The following is a 17,620-nucleotide window of genomic DNA, read 5'->3' on the forward strand; positions in this document are numbered from 1 at the left end:
GCAGGTATGAAGTAACGTTCGTTGCATGCAGAACGTGGATGGTGGTGGCTGTTCATGTCAGTACGGCTCAGGGAGAAAGTCCACAGCGGCGACCGGATGATAGTGATTCAGGCATTGCGCGTTCCACTCGAACTGGTTTTTTTCACTATCAAACTCTACTACCTAGTTCGCTGTTTGACAGCACATGTCACTTGACGAGCCAGAACAGAGACTCCAGCCTAGAGCACAACTCATAAAAATAGGGCTGCAACTGCATTTTTTTACTGTCAAACCCGACTACAGTTTGCTGCTTGACAGCACGTGTCACTTGACGAGCCAGAACAGAGACTCCAGCCTAGAGCACAACTCATAAAAATAGGGCTGCAACTGCTTTTTTTTACTGTCAAACCCGACTACCTAGTTTCCTATTGACAGCACGTGTCACTTGACGAGCCAGATCCGAATCTCCAGCCTACAGCACAACTCATAAAAATAGGGCTGCAACTGCTTTTTTTTACTGTCAAACCCGACTACCTAGTTTGCTGCGTGACAGCACGTGTCACTTGACGAGCCAGAACCGAAGCTCCAGCCTACAGCACAACTCATAAAAATAGGGCTGCAACTGCTTTTTTTACTGTCAAACCCGACTACCTAGTTTGCTGCTTGAGAGCACATGTCACTTGACGAGCCAGAACCGAAGCTCCAGCCTACAGCACAACTCATAAAAATAGGGCTGCAACTGCTTTTTTTACTGTCAAACCCGACTACCTAGTTTGCTGCTTGAGAGCACATGTCACTTGACGAGCCAGAACCGAAGCACCAGCGTACAGCACAACATAATGGTACACGGGAGCCAGTACAATCGTCATGTTCATGTACAGTGAAACCTCGTTAAAAAGAACACCGATAAGACAAACTTTCGCTTTAGAAGAACTAATGTTCATAGCTCTATTGGAAAAATCACTGTGTATTCATTGGGTATAAAATATGGATAAGAAGAACTCCCGTTATTACGAACAAATACCATCGGTCCCCTGGTGTTCGTCCTAAAAAGGTTTGACTGTACTTCTTTTTTTTAAGTACATGCACTAGTAAGCACTAGACACCAGTTTCAGAAGGCAGCAGCTGAATACTAAGTATCGAATACACATACCGGATTATCTCTAATTATAAGCACGGTCCTTTAATTTTTTCAATGTACCTCCGCCCCGTGCTATTAATGGAGACGTTCCTTAATTGGAGACTATTCCATTATTATTTCAACCTCATTTCAGAGGCATGTTGCCATGCCAAATTCATGTATGACACACACATTTCAGGGTTTTTTTCGCCGGTACAGATAATGAATTTACACAGTGTGCTTATAATGGAGACTGAGCACTTTATTTTTTGTATGCCGCCCCAAGGTGTTCTATTAATACACGTGCTATTATTGGAGACTGTGCTTATATTAGAGATAATACGGTACGTCGTTAACCCTTTCCCAAAGGTGCTCTTTTAATTCGCACTTAGTGCTTTTCGCGTCCCTCAAAATATGCTGAAAAAGTGCTCTTTTTTCAGTGAAAAAAGGCAAAAAGCGCTCTTTTTGTGAAAAAAAGGCAAAAAGCGCTCTTTTTTCAGTGAAGCATAGCCATGCTACATGTTCAGATTTGAACCCAAGCTGAGAAATCGAAAAAAGATCGGATTTATGGGTCCTCGAAAGGCAAAACAGGAAGTAAAGTTCAATATCCCCACTTTTTACAGCATTCTGTACAGCGGGTACAAGCTTCACCAACTTGTTCCCCCCCCCCAAAACCGTGTCAAGGCCCATCGAGCACTCGGAAACTGTGATCGCATGCATGAGGAAACAGATTTTAGCACTTTTCAGCGAAAAAAGCTCAAAAAGGGCGATATACACCAACAAAAAAAAGCAATAAAGGGCGAAAGAAACGGGCTTTTCCAAAAAGGGCCAAAAAGGGCGAGCACCTTTGGGAAAGGGCTATACGTCGTCCCTGAGCCGTACTGACCTGAACAGCAAATACCATCCACGTTGTGCCTACAACAGCATACCTACATCAGTACATCAGTACAATGTACATAGTCATAGTCATTGTAGACTGCACATGTACCTACACGAGTGGGCTACGTGCACTTGAATCAATGACATGACCGGCTTCCGAGGGAAACGATAATGCAGGCGATTCTCGGTTCGGGTGCGTCTCGGCTAGTAGAGACCGGCGTATTCTGCTCGAAAAGGTGGCAGATTCTGCTCGAAAAGCAGTGAGATTGGCAGAATCATACAAACCTTATGGGGGGCAATTCCTCGAATTCTGCTCGATTTCTTTATCCACATACCAAACATGCGTGAATCTCACCAGAAAAGGTACCGAATTCTGCCAATTTTTCTGCCGGCAGAAAATTCCCATTCACTGCATCCATGGAGCGTTAACCTACTGTCAAAATATAATGCTAATATACTTGCGCAACGCATTCTACAGTCAAACCTAGAATGCCCTTTGTCGAAGGACCGTGAATTGTATACTTTAGAGCAGAGAGTTTTTCGTTTCTTCCCGAGGTGCAGAACGTACTGTATGTCAAAGACAAAGCTCTCTCTCTCTCTCTCTCTCTCTCTCTCTCTCTCTCTCTCTCTCTCTCTCTCTCTCTCTCTCTCTCTCTCTCTCTCTCTCTCTCTCTCTCTCTCTCTTTCTCCCTCTGTCTCTGTCTCTCTCTGTCTCTCTCTCTTTCTCTCTCTCTCTCTCTCTCTCTCTCTCTCTCTCTCTCTCTCTCTCTCTCTCTCTCTCTCTCTCTCTCTCTCTCTCTCTCCGTAGCTCTTTCCGGCTTTGAAATTTTCTTCCATAAAATCGGGAACCATTGCCAGTTTGGCCTTGCGAGGTTAAGGTGGCAGCCTACCCATAAATTTCATATCGCATTCAATTTACCGTAACTTTGGTGTCTCTCAATGGATTGGAGTGAAATTTTCACCACACACTCCTGCCACTATGCTGGGCCTCTGGACAAGATTAAACATTCCGGCATAGTGCCACGATGTGCGAGCCACCCAGGAGCCAAAAAAAATGCATTTACAATTTTTTCACATTTTCTGGCCCATTCTGTCCGTGCGCGGGATCCAAACCTAAAAAAACGTCCAGAAGCAGCCATGGGTGATGGAATAGGGCCCCTCAACCTGGCCCTGGAATCTGTCACAACGGCACGAGTGGGCGTTCTTTCAATCGTCAGACCATGGATACTGGAGTTCAAACAAAATTAATTTAATCGACCAATTTCAGTTGCCGTACACCTTGGCAAACTATGCCTGGTGACCATGATATTAATTTTTGCGGGAAGACGAACATCCCCCGTATATCCAAGATCGGCCACACCGCACTACGGCGACTATAACTATAGGTACCCGGATATGGCAACTCTGAAACTGCACTACAACGCAATTCCTTTCAAGTAACAACACCTTTAGCTGTACTGGACTAAGAGAGATTCCCGGCATTGTGTTTCGCGCCGTGATTTGTTCTGCTTTCTGGCTGGAAGTAGGGAACTGAATGGGTCAATGTGCTCTCTATCTGCCGTTAGTGGCAGCGGTACGCTGGTCAAGTCAGTAGGAATGATGAGCTGAATGTTGGGTGAGAATAGTGTCTCCAGCAACTGTACAGTTTTTGTCCTCACAACGAGAGCCAGGAAATCTTTAGATATATCGGCCACAAATACTTCACTCTGATCGCAAGATTGATACACATTGTAGTGCAATCGCACCTTGTATTCAATTTAAAAAGAATATTGAGATGTAGCTACAGTCAACTTCGCTAATAACTACTGCGGATATAACGACAAATCGCGAATAAGGACAGAATTTCCATGCCCAGAGCAAAGTCCCATCCCACTGATATACATAATAATTAGACTTCGGGTATAACGACACTTCGCGAATAAGGACACCTTTTTGATGCCCCGCCGAGTGTCGTTATAAGCGAAGTTGACTGTATTTGCACACTCCATCACAACAGTCAACGGTGGCCTGGTCGTTTAGTTAGTGACTTTTATTTGAAAATAAAAGTCACTGATCACGATCATAACAAATAATTATGTCGATGCTAAAGATGACGTTGATATTACTAAAACTAACCAGCTCAATTGCTATCTATTCATTGAACTAGAATAACAAGGAGCAGATGAGTGCTGTTCATTTTCGCCCATTCGAGTCACAAACAACTCCTATTCAGATATGCAGCAGTGCATCACTTGGGGCGGGGATTAACGGGATAATGGAATCACTATGATCTCTCAGATGACCCCCACCCCATCAAACACAACACAAATGCCAAGCAAACAGTTATCTACAAGTAGCATCAGAGAGAGAGAAAGAGAGAGAGAGAGAGAGAGAGAGAGAGAGAGAGAGAGAGAGAGAGAGAGAGAGAGAGAGAAAGAGAGAGGAGAGAGAGAAGGAGAGACTAAGGTCGGAATGTTGGGGTTTTACTAGAAATGTGTACAAACTGTTGTGGGCACTGCATTACGTCAATCACACAAACTCCTACTGGTAACTAGCAATGTTTTTTTTTCGGACATGAAATGCTCTAATGTTTAGTGCAATGGTTGCCGCCTATCCAGGCAACGATGAGGTATGTCACACTAGCAGTACGCTGTTCCCAGGTTACTACTTCTGCAGATGTTTGTGTATGGAATCAACGGCTTCCTGAGATGGTACGCTCCACCAACTAACGACCAAGAGCCGAGCATTTTCGATACCACGCATGGTAGCCGTGAGCTTATCGGAGATCGGTACATCTGGCCTCTGACCGGGCTGCAAGTACGCCTTGTCGAAAGCCAGGCAAAGCACGACCTTGCGAAACCCTGGAGCAGGGTGGAGAGAACGGGTACACGAAAGCATAATAAGAAGTAGAATGGCGAGGCCGAGGACAGCAGCTTCTATGCTAGCGCCGCCAAGAGTAAATAACTCCTTTAAGGTTCGAGACAGGGCTGGTATACAAAGGGTTCATGCTCTCCCCCCTACCCCCCCCCCCCCCCCCACCCACACACACACATGTTAATATTACACAGACTTATTTCACCAGGAACTCACTGCCCACCGTTACACCCTGTTGGAAGACCCGAGGGTGTTTTGGGATTGTCCAAGTGAAATACTACAAAGCAGTGCAATGCAATACAAGAACAGCAATAAATAGTACAAGTGTGTAGTCATCACCACACAACATCGAAGTCTCAATTTATTTACTGCTGTCCTCAAATTGTTGTCTCCACACCGCTTCCTTACAATTTAGTACAAAAATATTCTCCGATTAGAAAGGCATACCATTATAGAGACCATCCAATTCCTCACTGGTGCACGGCCGCTGGTACAGTTCATCAGCACTTTGCAACACAAAGAGGACATGTTCCTTGTCCTCGCCATCGCACATCGGTACACATCCCTGCATGAACCTACGGTCGAGTGGCTTGTAGCGGGAGTACTCGTGGTAGAGAAGTGGAGGGTCATTCGGATAACTCGGAACACATTTTGTGCAGACGTGCTCTACCTGGAAAGGAATATAAATAATAACCAGGGAAGAGAAGCAATTTGTGGCTTAACACTCTGTTATCGCAACATTGTGCCGACCAAGAGAGAAAACCACAGGCATTTACACATCAGACAAGTCTTCCGAGCAATCTGTCACAGCATGCCTTGCAAGGTCAAGGTCAGTCGGTAGATTAACTCCTTTAAATCAGTTTTACTTCCTGTAATTGTTTATGCTTGGAAGATATCTTCCTGGCATTCGGAATATGAAAACCCCTGGTGGTGGGGGGGGGGGGGGGAGGGAGGGGAAGGGGACAACGCCAGTACCACCATGCATTCCAAATGTTTAGATTATCAGGCTTATTCAATTGGTTCAAATTAGGCTTGGAACGAAAAGGACCAAGGAGCCACAAGTTAGGCTATATTGACCACTAACACCACTGCAGTTACTCTACAATCAGCTCATGCGATACCATTGCACGACACTGACAGACGGTCCATTTTTCTCTTCTAGAAATTTATCCCTGGCTCTTCATCCAAGTCCATTCTTGGCTTGGAACATTGGACATTTTCCAATGGGACTTTTTCAGACAACACGTTTCCTGTACAGGTTCTGAGTGACTGAAATTGAACAACGCTAGCAGATAAAATCGACTGTCACAACCATGAGTCAAATAAGCGACCTTCGCTATAGGCCAGCAATGATCCAAATCACTCAACTAGGATTGAGCTATGGTCTAGCTAAAGTCGGTTTTTCGGAACTTCGTGATGGCATTTCATTTTCCGTTCAGACTTTTCCAATTTCGAAAACTGTCGAATTTATGAATATTTCGTAAAATAGTTAGAGCATCGCTGGCCTCAAGCGAATGTCCCTGGTTCGAGTCCTGGTGGTGACTGTCAGACTTTACCCTGTTCCATTCCCTCAACCTACGAAAATTTCGTAAAATGTTTATATTTACGTGGTATACTGTAAAAGCCATATATATATAACGAAGTGCTAACTCTAACGAGTTAACGAGGAGAAATCTGTCGTTAAAATAGAAATTGTTATACAGAAACCGATACATATACTGTCCTATTGAGAGTTGAGAATGAGTGAGAATCGTTACTTTTGGTACACATAAACTAGTCAATTTTGGGAAATCGTTATATAATATGCACCTCGTTAGAATAATGGCTTTTACAGTAGATGCATCCTACTGGAATGTCATCTGAACTGGGATGCTGTTTCATACTTTAGAAACACTGTACCGTATCTGTAGAAAATCTCCTCTATGAAACTAGCCGTACCTGAATCTTCAAGAGGTCGCTGCAGCTCTTGGTCGGATGTATGACATGCAACGTGATATTGCTTTCAGCTTTCTTGTCACTCTCACAGGTGGGCTTAGTTGACGGCGAAGCCTCAATGGCAGCAGATGCTGGTAGGATACTCAAGTCCAAAGGCAGCGATGTACCCGCCTCGTCAGGTACGCGTGTGTTGCCTTCATGTGAGTCGGAGGTTTGTTTCTCTTCTGTTGCGGTGTGGATGCCTTGCTGCGATTTACGGCACCTAGTTGAAGGCTGACGAGGCTTTGTCCGGGGGCAGCCGAAAAGCATTTTTAGTATACGAAATTCCACTACAACGGTTTGGGGAGTATCAAATTCAATACCTCCATTCTTGAGTGTACGGCGTTTTAGCAGGCACCCTGTTTGCTCCTCATGTCCCAGGCCAAGAACAAACCTACTAAACTTGTACGCTTGATATGCCAAGGGTTCCTTCCACCAGCTCACGAGCAGACCTTGGTCGCCGTCAAGGCAGCCGTCATCAAGGCGCACTGAAAGAGCATCACGGACCCAAGTGGAGTGCAACTGCCACGTGCTTGCACCGGATCTGCTGGCTTCGTCCTTGCAAACAGCTAACATGAATCGCCCTGCGCATAACACAGAGACCCGGGAATGGCACCAATAAAGGATAGATAAGACCTTCCAAAGTTTTTTGAAAGTATAATGCAAAATGTAGAAGAATTAGTAGTGGTAATTTTTATTGAATTGGGGTGGTGTGACGTGGGAGGGGGAGGGGGATGAGGAGTTAGAGTTATACAATCACATTATTCCAGCAATGGGCCACCTGTAATATTCCGATGTAAAAATTAAGATACTAAGAAAGTGGTGGACATCACGGAACTGCATCATAAAGAAAAGGGGGTTTGTCAACTGACAACTGCTCTATGGTCAGCAAAAATTATTGTTGTATATACCTTCATACACACTTCCTGCGCTTTATAATGATCTTTTGCATACCCACTCTTTCAGGACACTTCCCCTTGCCTGTTGTACATGCAAATTCATAAACTCAATTTCATACGGCTATTGTGTGCTTCGCTTTGTTTTGTACATGGATATACATACGCTCTCACTTGGTTTCGCTATAAAAAGGCCAGGTTCGCCCCTTGTAAATTGTTCTGACGATGGGCGACTGACCCGAAACGTCATAATATTTCGACATCGCAATGAGAGAGCTTGGAAGCTCAGGGCCCTACGCTATGCTTTTTTGCCTAGCTCATCGTGCATGTTGTTAGAACTGATGGAAATGGGTTTTTTTCATTGATTGGCTACATCAAACTTTCTCTTTGTATTGGAGTGTAATAAGACACCGTCTACCAGCTTGATGAACTAGGTAACAAAACAAAGGGATGTTATATTATTTTATTTTCTCTCATTTTTTCGAGAGGTTTTTTCGAGACAATAATAATAATTACTATTATTATTTACGAGATAATAATAATAAATTCGGAACGACGCTTGTCACAATAATAATAATTATTATTATTATTCCCGTAGCTATGCAGAAAACATTACTTCAGTAACGTCTGGCGCTAGCCAGGGTCCACACAGCTTTAATTTGGTGTTTGTGTGTTTGCGTTTTTGTGTCACGCCTGGAGCTACCGTATCTGTCCCGTATCTGTCCCGTATCTGTGATTTGGTGTTTGTTTGTTTGTGTGTGTGTTTGTGTCACGCCTGGAGCTACCGTATCTGTCCCGTATCTGTGATTTGGTGTTTGTTTGTTTGTGTGTTTGTGTCACACCTGGAGCTACCGCATCTGTCCCGTATCTGTGACTAGAAAGGTTCTACAGGATTGTACATAACAGCTGGCCACAAACAGCTGGCCACAATATTCGTCGTATGCAGCGTTCCTCCTTTATTCCCAATCGAACATGGTTGAACAAGTGGTCACGTGCTCCTTGGTGCCCAAATCACCTGGTCACCACGCCAGCAGGCGTCAACTTTCACACCAAGGTTCAACTCGAGTTCAACTCGAGTGACAGGACTGCACCCAAAAAAGGTCAAACAGGCTAGTAAGTTGTACCCTGCAGGCACGGTGACCAGCTGACTGGTGTACGCAGGAGCACGTGACCACTTGTTCAACCATGTTCGATTGGGAATAAAGGTGGAACGCTGCATCGCAGCCTTTTCGGACCAAAACCAGTCGACTCAGCGTCCAAAAGACTACAACATATGGGCCAATCGCGGTCATCCGTGCTTTTATAAGAACGAAACGGCGCTTTTAGTGACATTTTGCATACAAATCCCCATCTAGTAGGGCGCAGTCACACAGTTTCGGTGGAAGTGCGCGAGTTCGATTGGGATTCAAGTAGGAAGGGAGCGTCTCAGCTTTCTCGGACCAAGACCATTCGACTCAGCACCCCGAAGACTACAACTGGTGAAATTTTAATTTTTGCCTTAACTTCCCCTTTAAGTGGTCGTTGGTTGCTCCGACAATTTCATGTCTGGCGCTAGCTCTGTGGCAGACGGACCTTCGACTGGCGCTATCCCGTACTTGTCCCTATTAGCGTAAATACACAAGGCGACAGAGCTAGCGCCTGACATTTGATACGGTGTTTTACGGTAGAAGGATGTCGTATAGCATGTCGTACAACAGTATGATGAAATTGTCGGAGCAACCAACGACCACTTCATATATCAGTAGCCAGTGCTATCCTGACCATTATGTTAGCATTACGAAAGCATAGACAGGATGCGTGTTACAGGAGACCCAAATTGCTGAAGACCAGTAGTCATTGCTGATAACGCGCAGAAAAACTAAATCTGCAGCCTCTTTTGCCGTCGGACAGGATGGGTATTACAGGAGACTGTAAAGTTACGTAATGTGCTCCACAGGGAACCATGCATTCGGCCGTCAGCAACAGTTAAAAGCACAAGAACACTATCAAGGTAAGGACATTTTTGTATTGTTGTATTGCATCGCGATATCGCCGATTGGTTTGCAGGCCTGCCTGCGAATCATGAGGTCCCGAGTTCAAGACCCGCTCTGGTAGCAGGGAGTGTGTAAAAAGACTTTTTACGCGTGTTGAGCTACGCCGACACCCACAGTCAACTGGGTACTCAGAGCTCGGAGTGAGAATAACAAGGATGCAGTTTACGGAGTTATGGGCCGTTACACGCCCGATTGGTTGAGAGACTAACCTCCTCTCCCCTGACTCACTTGTGAGGTCTGCATTCGCCACTAAGGTTAACAGGCATAGTGGTGGCCTGCGGATGCGAAGGCTAGTTTGTGTGTTTCTGAACGAACATTCAAGCGATGCCGACGCGGATCCCGCGAATATTTTTATTTTTATTATCGCGATATCGTATTGTATGGAATATAATTTTACTTCATTGGCTCAACACGTCAATGTAAAAAGGCCAGAAAATCCGATTATAAGGAGATAAAAAGGAAAAGAAGGAGCAAACCAAAAGCGGATGAAGTGAGAGAAAAGTAACAATCCGCAATAAATTCTGCAAATATTTTTGCCTATCTCATATTCAAACTGATTGAAACGTTTTTGCAATACAATGATGTAGCCAATCAACAGAAAAAACATTTCCATCAGTTCTAGTAACATGTACGATGAGCTAGGCAAAAAAGCATAGCGTAGGGCCCTGAGCTTCCAAGCTCTCTCGTTTACTAAATTTTGAATGGCGCATTCCCACATAACCTGGGATTCGAAACCGCACTATCGCCCTGCATGCATTTCCCCGATACACTTCGCATACATACTCATTCTTCCAAGTTGCTTCACGTTATGATCTTCCATTTGAAAGCCCTATTTGAATATTGTGGCCAACTATCTTTGATGGTACGGTACGGGACAGGTACGGGATAGCGCCAGACATGCCGCCGGCACAAACACACACGAAATAGACCATTTGACAAAATAAAGTAGGGGCGCGTAAGGGGGCAAGGCATGGTCTATAGGGGGGCCCCATCGTGCATGAGATCGCGCATGGACCGTGCACACTGCACAGTGCAGCGTGCAAGTACAGTGTGTACGTGGTGTACGAGTACTGCACGGAGATTTCGTGTGCTTGTTGGTGCCGGTGGCCGTGGGTACGGTGTTTCTTGTTTTTGTTTGAAATGATTTGGTTGTTCTGTAGTTCAGTCGGTAGTTTTCCTTCGCCTCACGATGCCATCGCACAACCACTGGTCTGTGTTTGGCTGCTCAAATCGCCGATCAGATCAACGAGATCTGTCTTTTCATAAGTATCCCACAGATCCCGACCTAAGGGCGAGATGGGTGCAGGTATGTAAGCGCGAAGAGGGAGCGCATTTCACGATCTCATCCAGCACTGTTGTTTGCAGTGAACATTTCAGGGAAAAAGACTTCCATCCAGATCTACCCGGGCTGCCTGCATTAGCTTCTGGGAAGCCGCATCGTCGTTTGAAGCAGGAAAGCATCCCCAGTGTTTTCTCCTTTCGGCGACCACCAGCCGAGAGACCCTCTCCTGCGGATCGTCGAAGTGCTGCACTTGTTCGTCATTCTTTACTAGAGAGGCTCGATGTCGAGCCAAAAGCCAAGAAGCCGCGGCGAGGAGAAAGTGAGACCCTCTCCTGCGGATCGTCGAAGTGCTGCACTTGTTCGTCATTCTTTACTAGAGAGGCTCGATGTCGAGCCAAAAGCCAAGAAGCCGCGGCGAGGAGAAAGTGAGAGTGAGTTTGAGTATCGTGTCGGAGGCTGCCGAAACTGAAATCCACAATCTAAGCACCAGTAACAGAGCAAACACATGAGAGCAGAGCCCACCATCTCCACCAGCAACACAGCCCTCACACACACAGCAAAATCCAGCACAGCACTATCATTTTTGGCGTCATCTGTGAACACAAGTCGCAAGCTGTACTTGGTAGACTTCTTCTGGGTTGCCCAGCACTTGGCTTCGATAAAATTCTCGGCCTCCACACAGCACACACTAACATCGTGAATGTATCCACCAAAATACAGCTCGTGTCCCCGATCTAGAGGCTTCCTGATGATGAGTACATGGCTCTCACTGGTGCGAACTTGCTTTCCAGTAAGCAGCAAATGCGACAAGATCGTGGATGCTGTTACACGAGGAAGTTTCGGTCTGTCTTGGGTCCAGCCAGAGTCAGGAAATACTGGTGCTGGCGTACGCGTGGCGACGGGAGCTGCATCACGGGTCGACCGCTTGCTTCTTGGTGCTTCGGGATTAAATCTGTAGAATAACGCCCTGGATGTAGAACAAATGTCACGCGCAGTTCGTGAGTGAGTGTAGGTAAAAAAAATTAGTCGACGAAGCCCCGTATGAAAGTACCTCGTAAGTAGTTCCGCTTTCCATCCTGTCAACAAACCACCCTGCTTTCGTAGATAATCTCTCAGCTGCTTTATAGTCCAAGAAGGCTGAGGAACCTGCTCTACCAGCTCTCCGACACTACTCGTACCAACTCTGCCGTCCTCGCCCTCCGTGACCGTGTGACTCGACTGTGCACCAGCTCTGTCTACTCGAAAAAACCGAAACCAGCAAGAAAGTGTGTACTTTGTCTGCTTGACCCAGCGCTGCTGCATGCGCGCTGCTGCAGCGCGCTAGCGCTGGTTCACCTGACGCCCCCCTACGCGAACGCTTGCCCCCTTTCGGCCCCCCTACTATTATTTGCGCAAATCGTCTATTAAAGCTGTGTGGACCTTGGCTAGCGCCAGACGTTACTGAAGTAACGTCTTTTGCATAGCTACGGGAACGAGAGAGCTTGGAAGCTCAGGGCCCTTCACTATGCTTTTTTTGCCTAGCTCATCATGCATGTTATTAGAACTGCTAGAACTTTCTCTTTGGCCCCAACTTCGTTGCGATCTTATAGTGTTTTACGTCAACCATGACGGCTACAATGCCCAACCATACCACAACGAACTGATCGCCTACATCATTGTATTGCAAAAAATTCCATCTGTTCGAATAACATGCATGATGAGCTAGGCAAAAAAGCATAGCATAGGGCCCTGAGCGAAAGAAATAAACTTCCTCTTTGCATTCGAGGGTAATACGACACCGTCTACCACCTTGATGACCTAGGCAAAAAAGCATAGGGATGTTATACATTTTTCATATCTCCTTTTTTTTTTTAAGACATAACCTGGGTTTCGAATCCGCACTAACGCCCTGCATGCATTCTCCGATACACTTCGCATATATACTCATTTTTCCAAGTTGCTTCAGGTTATGAATTTGCATTAAAGGCGCTATTTGAATATTATTGTGGCCAGCTATCTTTGATGGTACGGAATGGGACAGGTACGGGATAGCGCCAGGCATGCCTGTGCTGTCCTTGATGGTACGGTACGGGACAGGTACGGGATAGCGCCAGGCATGCCGATGCTGTCCTTGATGGTACGGTACGGGACAGGTACGGGATAGCGCCAGGCATGCCGATGAAACAAACAAACAAACACGGAATTAAAGCGGTGTTGACCCTGGCTAGCGCCAGCCGTTACTGAAGTAACGTCTTTTGCACAGCTGCGGGAATAAAATGGTTTGTCATCCAGCGCATGCGGCGATTGTGAATAGCAACTGAATAGAACGGTTGTCAGTTTACAAACCTCCTTTTCTTCAAAAATCCAGATATTGGTCAAATGCCCCTCGTGTGCTCCGGATGGCAGTCGTGAGTTAGTCAAGTGCTAAGTTCGGCAGGAAGCGTGCGTTCTTCGTTGAAACAACGAACTTCGTTTTTCTCACGTTCAAATTTTTTATAAAATGTGACGCGTAATGACTACTGTCTTGCAACTCGGTCACCTTCTCTTACCGTTCGTGCTAACCGAGCGGAGTGCGCTATACACCGGCTTGAGCGTGTTCGACTGCTGGCTGGAATCTTGTGTCACGGCCAGACGATTGGAATCGTCTACCATCAGCATGCCCAGGATGGCCGTGTCGAACACCGCCGCCGAAGTCTTGGCATAGTGCATCACGGCATCGGCAGTCTCATATATACTCTGCACGGAGTAAGTACCCTGGAATTGCTCCCACTCTATGGCCATGTGTCCATCTTTTTTAAGTGCTTGGCAGAACAACTCCTTGGCCTGCAGAAATGATAGAAGAAGGGGAGAAGTAAAAAAAGACATTATTACACTTCCAGATAACATGAAGGACAAAGGATACATGTGTGTGTGTGTATGTGCGTGTGTGTGTGTGTTTGTGTGTGTGTGTGTGTGTGTGTCTGTGTGTGTGTCTGTATGTGTGTGCGTGGGGGGGGGGGGGTATCAGCACATGTCTGTCATGGCATGGTTTGAATGGTTTGCAACACCGACATGCGCACACAGACGTGTGGGTCGCGTGTCACCGGCCGCTCGCAATACCAACTGCACGATATGTGGCAACCGACCGCCTCTAGCCTCCTCCGGGATTATGCTCCTGCTTCTCCCACCCAAGCCTAATTGTCGCCAATCCTGAAAAGCCAATCTCCACTGCTACCCTATTGCACCCTTCATTTGACACTCTCCTTTCACTCCTGTTATCTGTTTGATTATTTGCTATTTTCTGCTGTGTTCCTAAATTAGATCCTCCCCTTCGTTCTAAATCTTCCATTTTCTCCCGTGCTTTTTTCCCCTCATGCTTATGCTTCCCTCCCGAATTTGGTGCGCCTGCCATGTGAAGATGCCGAGACCTCTGGTCGGTTGAGCATGGCAAGCCCCACCAGCACCATCTCACCCCATGCTAGCCCCATGTGCCTGCCGGTGAGTTGTGTATTTTGTAAAAATAAAAAAATGTGCAGAGTACGGAGCCTGTAGGATGACGTCTTGTGTACCCACATACGTATTGCATATACCCAGGCTCAGAATCCTTGAGAAGGTGCTGACGGCTATACATCACCTTTCATCATCATCATTATCATCATCATCATCATCTGCGTTGCCGAAAAAATAATAATAGTAAAATTTTAAAAATAATAATAATAAACGGCATTATGCAGCTGTGTAAGCAGTAGATGCACAGTGCGACTGCCAGACATCACCTTTAGTAGTGTAAAAATTCAATTGAACTGGAAATATATATGGTTGATTATACAAGTAGGGTGATTTTGTTGGAAGCCAGGGAGATTCGATTCACGAATTTACCATAAGCAGCTTTTCTGCAGCGAACACCAGACTGTAAAGAGAACTTGTAACCCAGCCAATGTGGTAACGATCGAATCAGGAGTACATGAACCTGTGTCTGGCATGCGCATGATGCGATGGGTCATATACGGCACTCCTTGGCCTGGGGGTCTGCAACAGCATGGACCGGTATGGTGTGCCGGAGAGCAAAACGTCTGGGGAAACTAAAATCACTTGTTGTTTTACCTTTTCACCGGCAGCTCCTCGCATGTCGGAGCAGAAGTTGACCCAGAGTATCCGCACCCTCCTTGTCTCGCCAGGAGTGCTGGTTGAACCGGCCTACATCGTAGACCAAGGTAAAGGAGGCAGTCAGTTACAACACAGTGGCGTTGGAGGGCATTCTAGTGTGGTGCAGTCTGCCAGATGAAATACAATTCACCCATGGTGGAGAGGAGAGGGGGGGGGGGGAGGGTGGCCGAGCCGAAATTTTGGAATTTGTTTGCCCAGATCAGTGTACTCCGGTGTACTCTACGCATTCACGGAGAAACTGGGGCAAAACGACCCTGCAACATTATGCGTGCCTATACAAAGCACAACGCAGGTAGTTTGCTGTTGGTGTGCGGCTCATGATTGGGGCACAGAGCTTCAGCAGTATTCTCACAAAATACGACCCGAGGGCCTAAAGCCCAAGGGAATTATAAAGGGTTGCCCTTCGGCAGCTGAAGAAAGGTTCTACCACCCCTCAGTAATGACCATGCCACACTTCAATAGCGTGAGCTGATCATGGCAACGTTTCACAGCACGAAGCATGAAGCGGAGCAAGCTGGACAGCTATTGCTAACCTCTCTCAACAATTACAGCATGGGGGGGGGGTGCTACTACAAGGAGGGGGGGGGGGGGGGTGCGTGCTTGTGAAAGGTACTCCTGACAAACAGCAACATGACCGGCCAAAGCAGTTCTTGTTCCGACCATACCATAGCCTTTCATACAGTTTGTCTATGATACATCGGGTATACCATGACCTCCTCAGCAGTAAACACACACTGGACAATGGTGGCCAAAACGTTGCTCCGGCCATAGCCTGACCAACCGGACCGGTTCCGTTGAGCCTTAGTCTCCTGGGTATCTATCACCACATTATGGTCTTTGTGCACGTCGTACAGATGTAGGAAGTTCTGTACTAGGGTCGTAGGTGTGTACATACCCGGTTGGGTGTTCATTGTGTGCTATACATGCGCGTTTGACCAATTTAGCCTCATAATTCATGGCAAACAATCGCTTTTCCAGCTTCTTCACTTTGGGATTGAACTAATGACAAGCTAGATCTCTGCCGGAAAATGGTTTCGTATGAAATGCCTTCAGGGCCCGTTTCATAGTGGAAATAGCAGTAAACACAATAGGGTCCTGCACATTCAACACCCAACCGGGTCTACGGGATTCTACAAGATTCTACGGGATTTCGTGCATCTGTACAACGTGCACAAGGCCTATTGGCTGGGCACTAAATGCTGGAGCTGGCTGTTTTATTCTGATAAGTTTGACAATGATTAGCATGTTCCAGGATGTGCGGTTTAGCATAGACCAATACTATAGCGCTATTATTTTTACTCTCGCGCCCTATACGATGTCCGCTGATGTGAACACCATCGTTAATCATAATATTATGGTGTACGTAAAAAAAGAACGGTCGTATGACAGCAATGAGTCAGATGATTGCACAGTGATCAGCAAAAGGCGGACCTGCTCTCAGCCACTATTCACGTATAAAGCTGCATGAACTCTCACCACCTCTATTGAATTCCACGAAATTTATACTTTCCAAATTACCTCAAATAATTTCCAAACTCACGCTACTAAACATGTGATCGACTGACCTGGCACTCCCCGCTACTGGCGCTAGCGCTTTGTTCATCTTCATCCCCGTCTTGTAACAACCGTTGATTTGGGGGCGATCCGGAACCGTTCATTTCCAATGGCTTCAGTACTGAAATTTATGAAAGGTTGGTTTCTTCAGAGGTTGATCGGTGGATGGGTGGATGTCACTCTTTGATCACGCCTTTACTCTTCTGACTTGCTGATTTCTCCACACAAGCAATCAAATGACTATGCTAACGTTGTTCGTAAATTTACTTTTATCAACAATGACTAGTCGGCACACACTCAAAACATGCAGAAGATTTAGCCTGTTATGCGTCAATACCTGGCAACCCCAAGACAGCAATGCTGGTCAAGGTTCTCCTACAATGTTATCTGCAGACTGAGCTGAATGAAGAATTTAGTCCTCTTGTGGGATGACGAAAATCTCCAGGACTGAAAACGCACGATGCTCAGAGTACAAAAGCTAGGAGACTCCTCTGCCAGATCATTTTCTTTCTGCATGTTCAAGGATTTGCACAGCAAACATGTGTGGCTCGACTCAACCACACAGTCATCGCACAGATTCAAGAACGCTGTTCAAGCTAGTTGCGGCGTGTATGTCGCAAGCTGGTTCGAGTAGTGCAGACTGCATTCTAATGACTATGTCGACTGCTGAGTGCATCGAAACTTTTCATCACAATCGAGACCCGGAAATCTGTGCTAGTTTGGTTTGGCGGTACGCGGTGTTTCCCCTTTTGCTGGCTGAGCTGTCGACATGTCAAACTCAAACTCAAAGTAACATGTTCATGTTCGCAGTAATACACAATCATTGCAGTACTGTACTACATACATGTACACGTACACGTATTATTAGCAGTCATGTGCCGGTCACAGGTAAAATTTTATGGTCCGTGAAGATGTACAGTGGACA

General features: G+C 46.2%; 1 protein-coding gene across 1 annotated transcript; it reads right to left on the reverse strand.

Annotated features, from left to right (window-relative positions):
• Window positions 1-4,018: 4,018 nt before the first annotated feature.
• Window positions 4,019-17,264, reverse strand: LOC135811991 (uncharacterized). Its single transcript, XM_065325279.1, has 6 exons — window positions 16,707-17,264; window positions 15,079-15,171; window positions 13,545-13,818; window positions 6,770-7,389; window positions 5,279-5,501; window positions 4,019-4,818 (listed from the first exon to the last, which is right to left on the reverse strand). Exons 1-6 carry the CDS (start codon window positions 16,797-16,799, stop codon window positions 4,622-4,624), a joined length of 1,500 nt encoding a protein of 499 aa, XP_065181351.1. The 5' UTR covers window positions 16,800-17,264; the 3' UTR covers window positions 4,019-4,621.
• Between the last annotated feature and the right edge of the window lie 356 nt (window positions 17,265-17,620).

This window comes from Sycon ciliatum, chromosome 3 (assembly GCF_964019385.1).
Source record: "Sycon ciliatum chromosome 3, ocSycCili1.1, whole genome shotgun sequence".
NCBI classification, from domain to species: Eukaryota; Metazoa; Porifera; class Calcarea; order Leucosolenida; family Sycettidae; genus Sycon; species Sycon ciliatum.

Bases quoted from the DNA above. Each gene is read 5' to 3' on its own strand.
- LOC135811991 (XM_065325279.1), bottom strand. From the start codon at position 16,799: ATGAACGGTTCCGGATCGCCCCCAAATCAACGGTTGTTACAAGACGGG. The intron at 15,172-16,706 runs GTCAGTCGATCA...TCTACGATGTAG, and splicing joins CCAGTAGCGGGGAGTGCCAG to GCCGGTTCAACCAGCACTCC. The intron at 5,502-6,769 runs GTACGGCTAGTT...ATTCCTTTCCAG, and splicing joins GCGACCTCTTGAAGATTCAG to GTAGAGCACGTCTGCACAAA.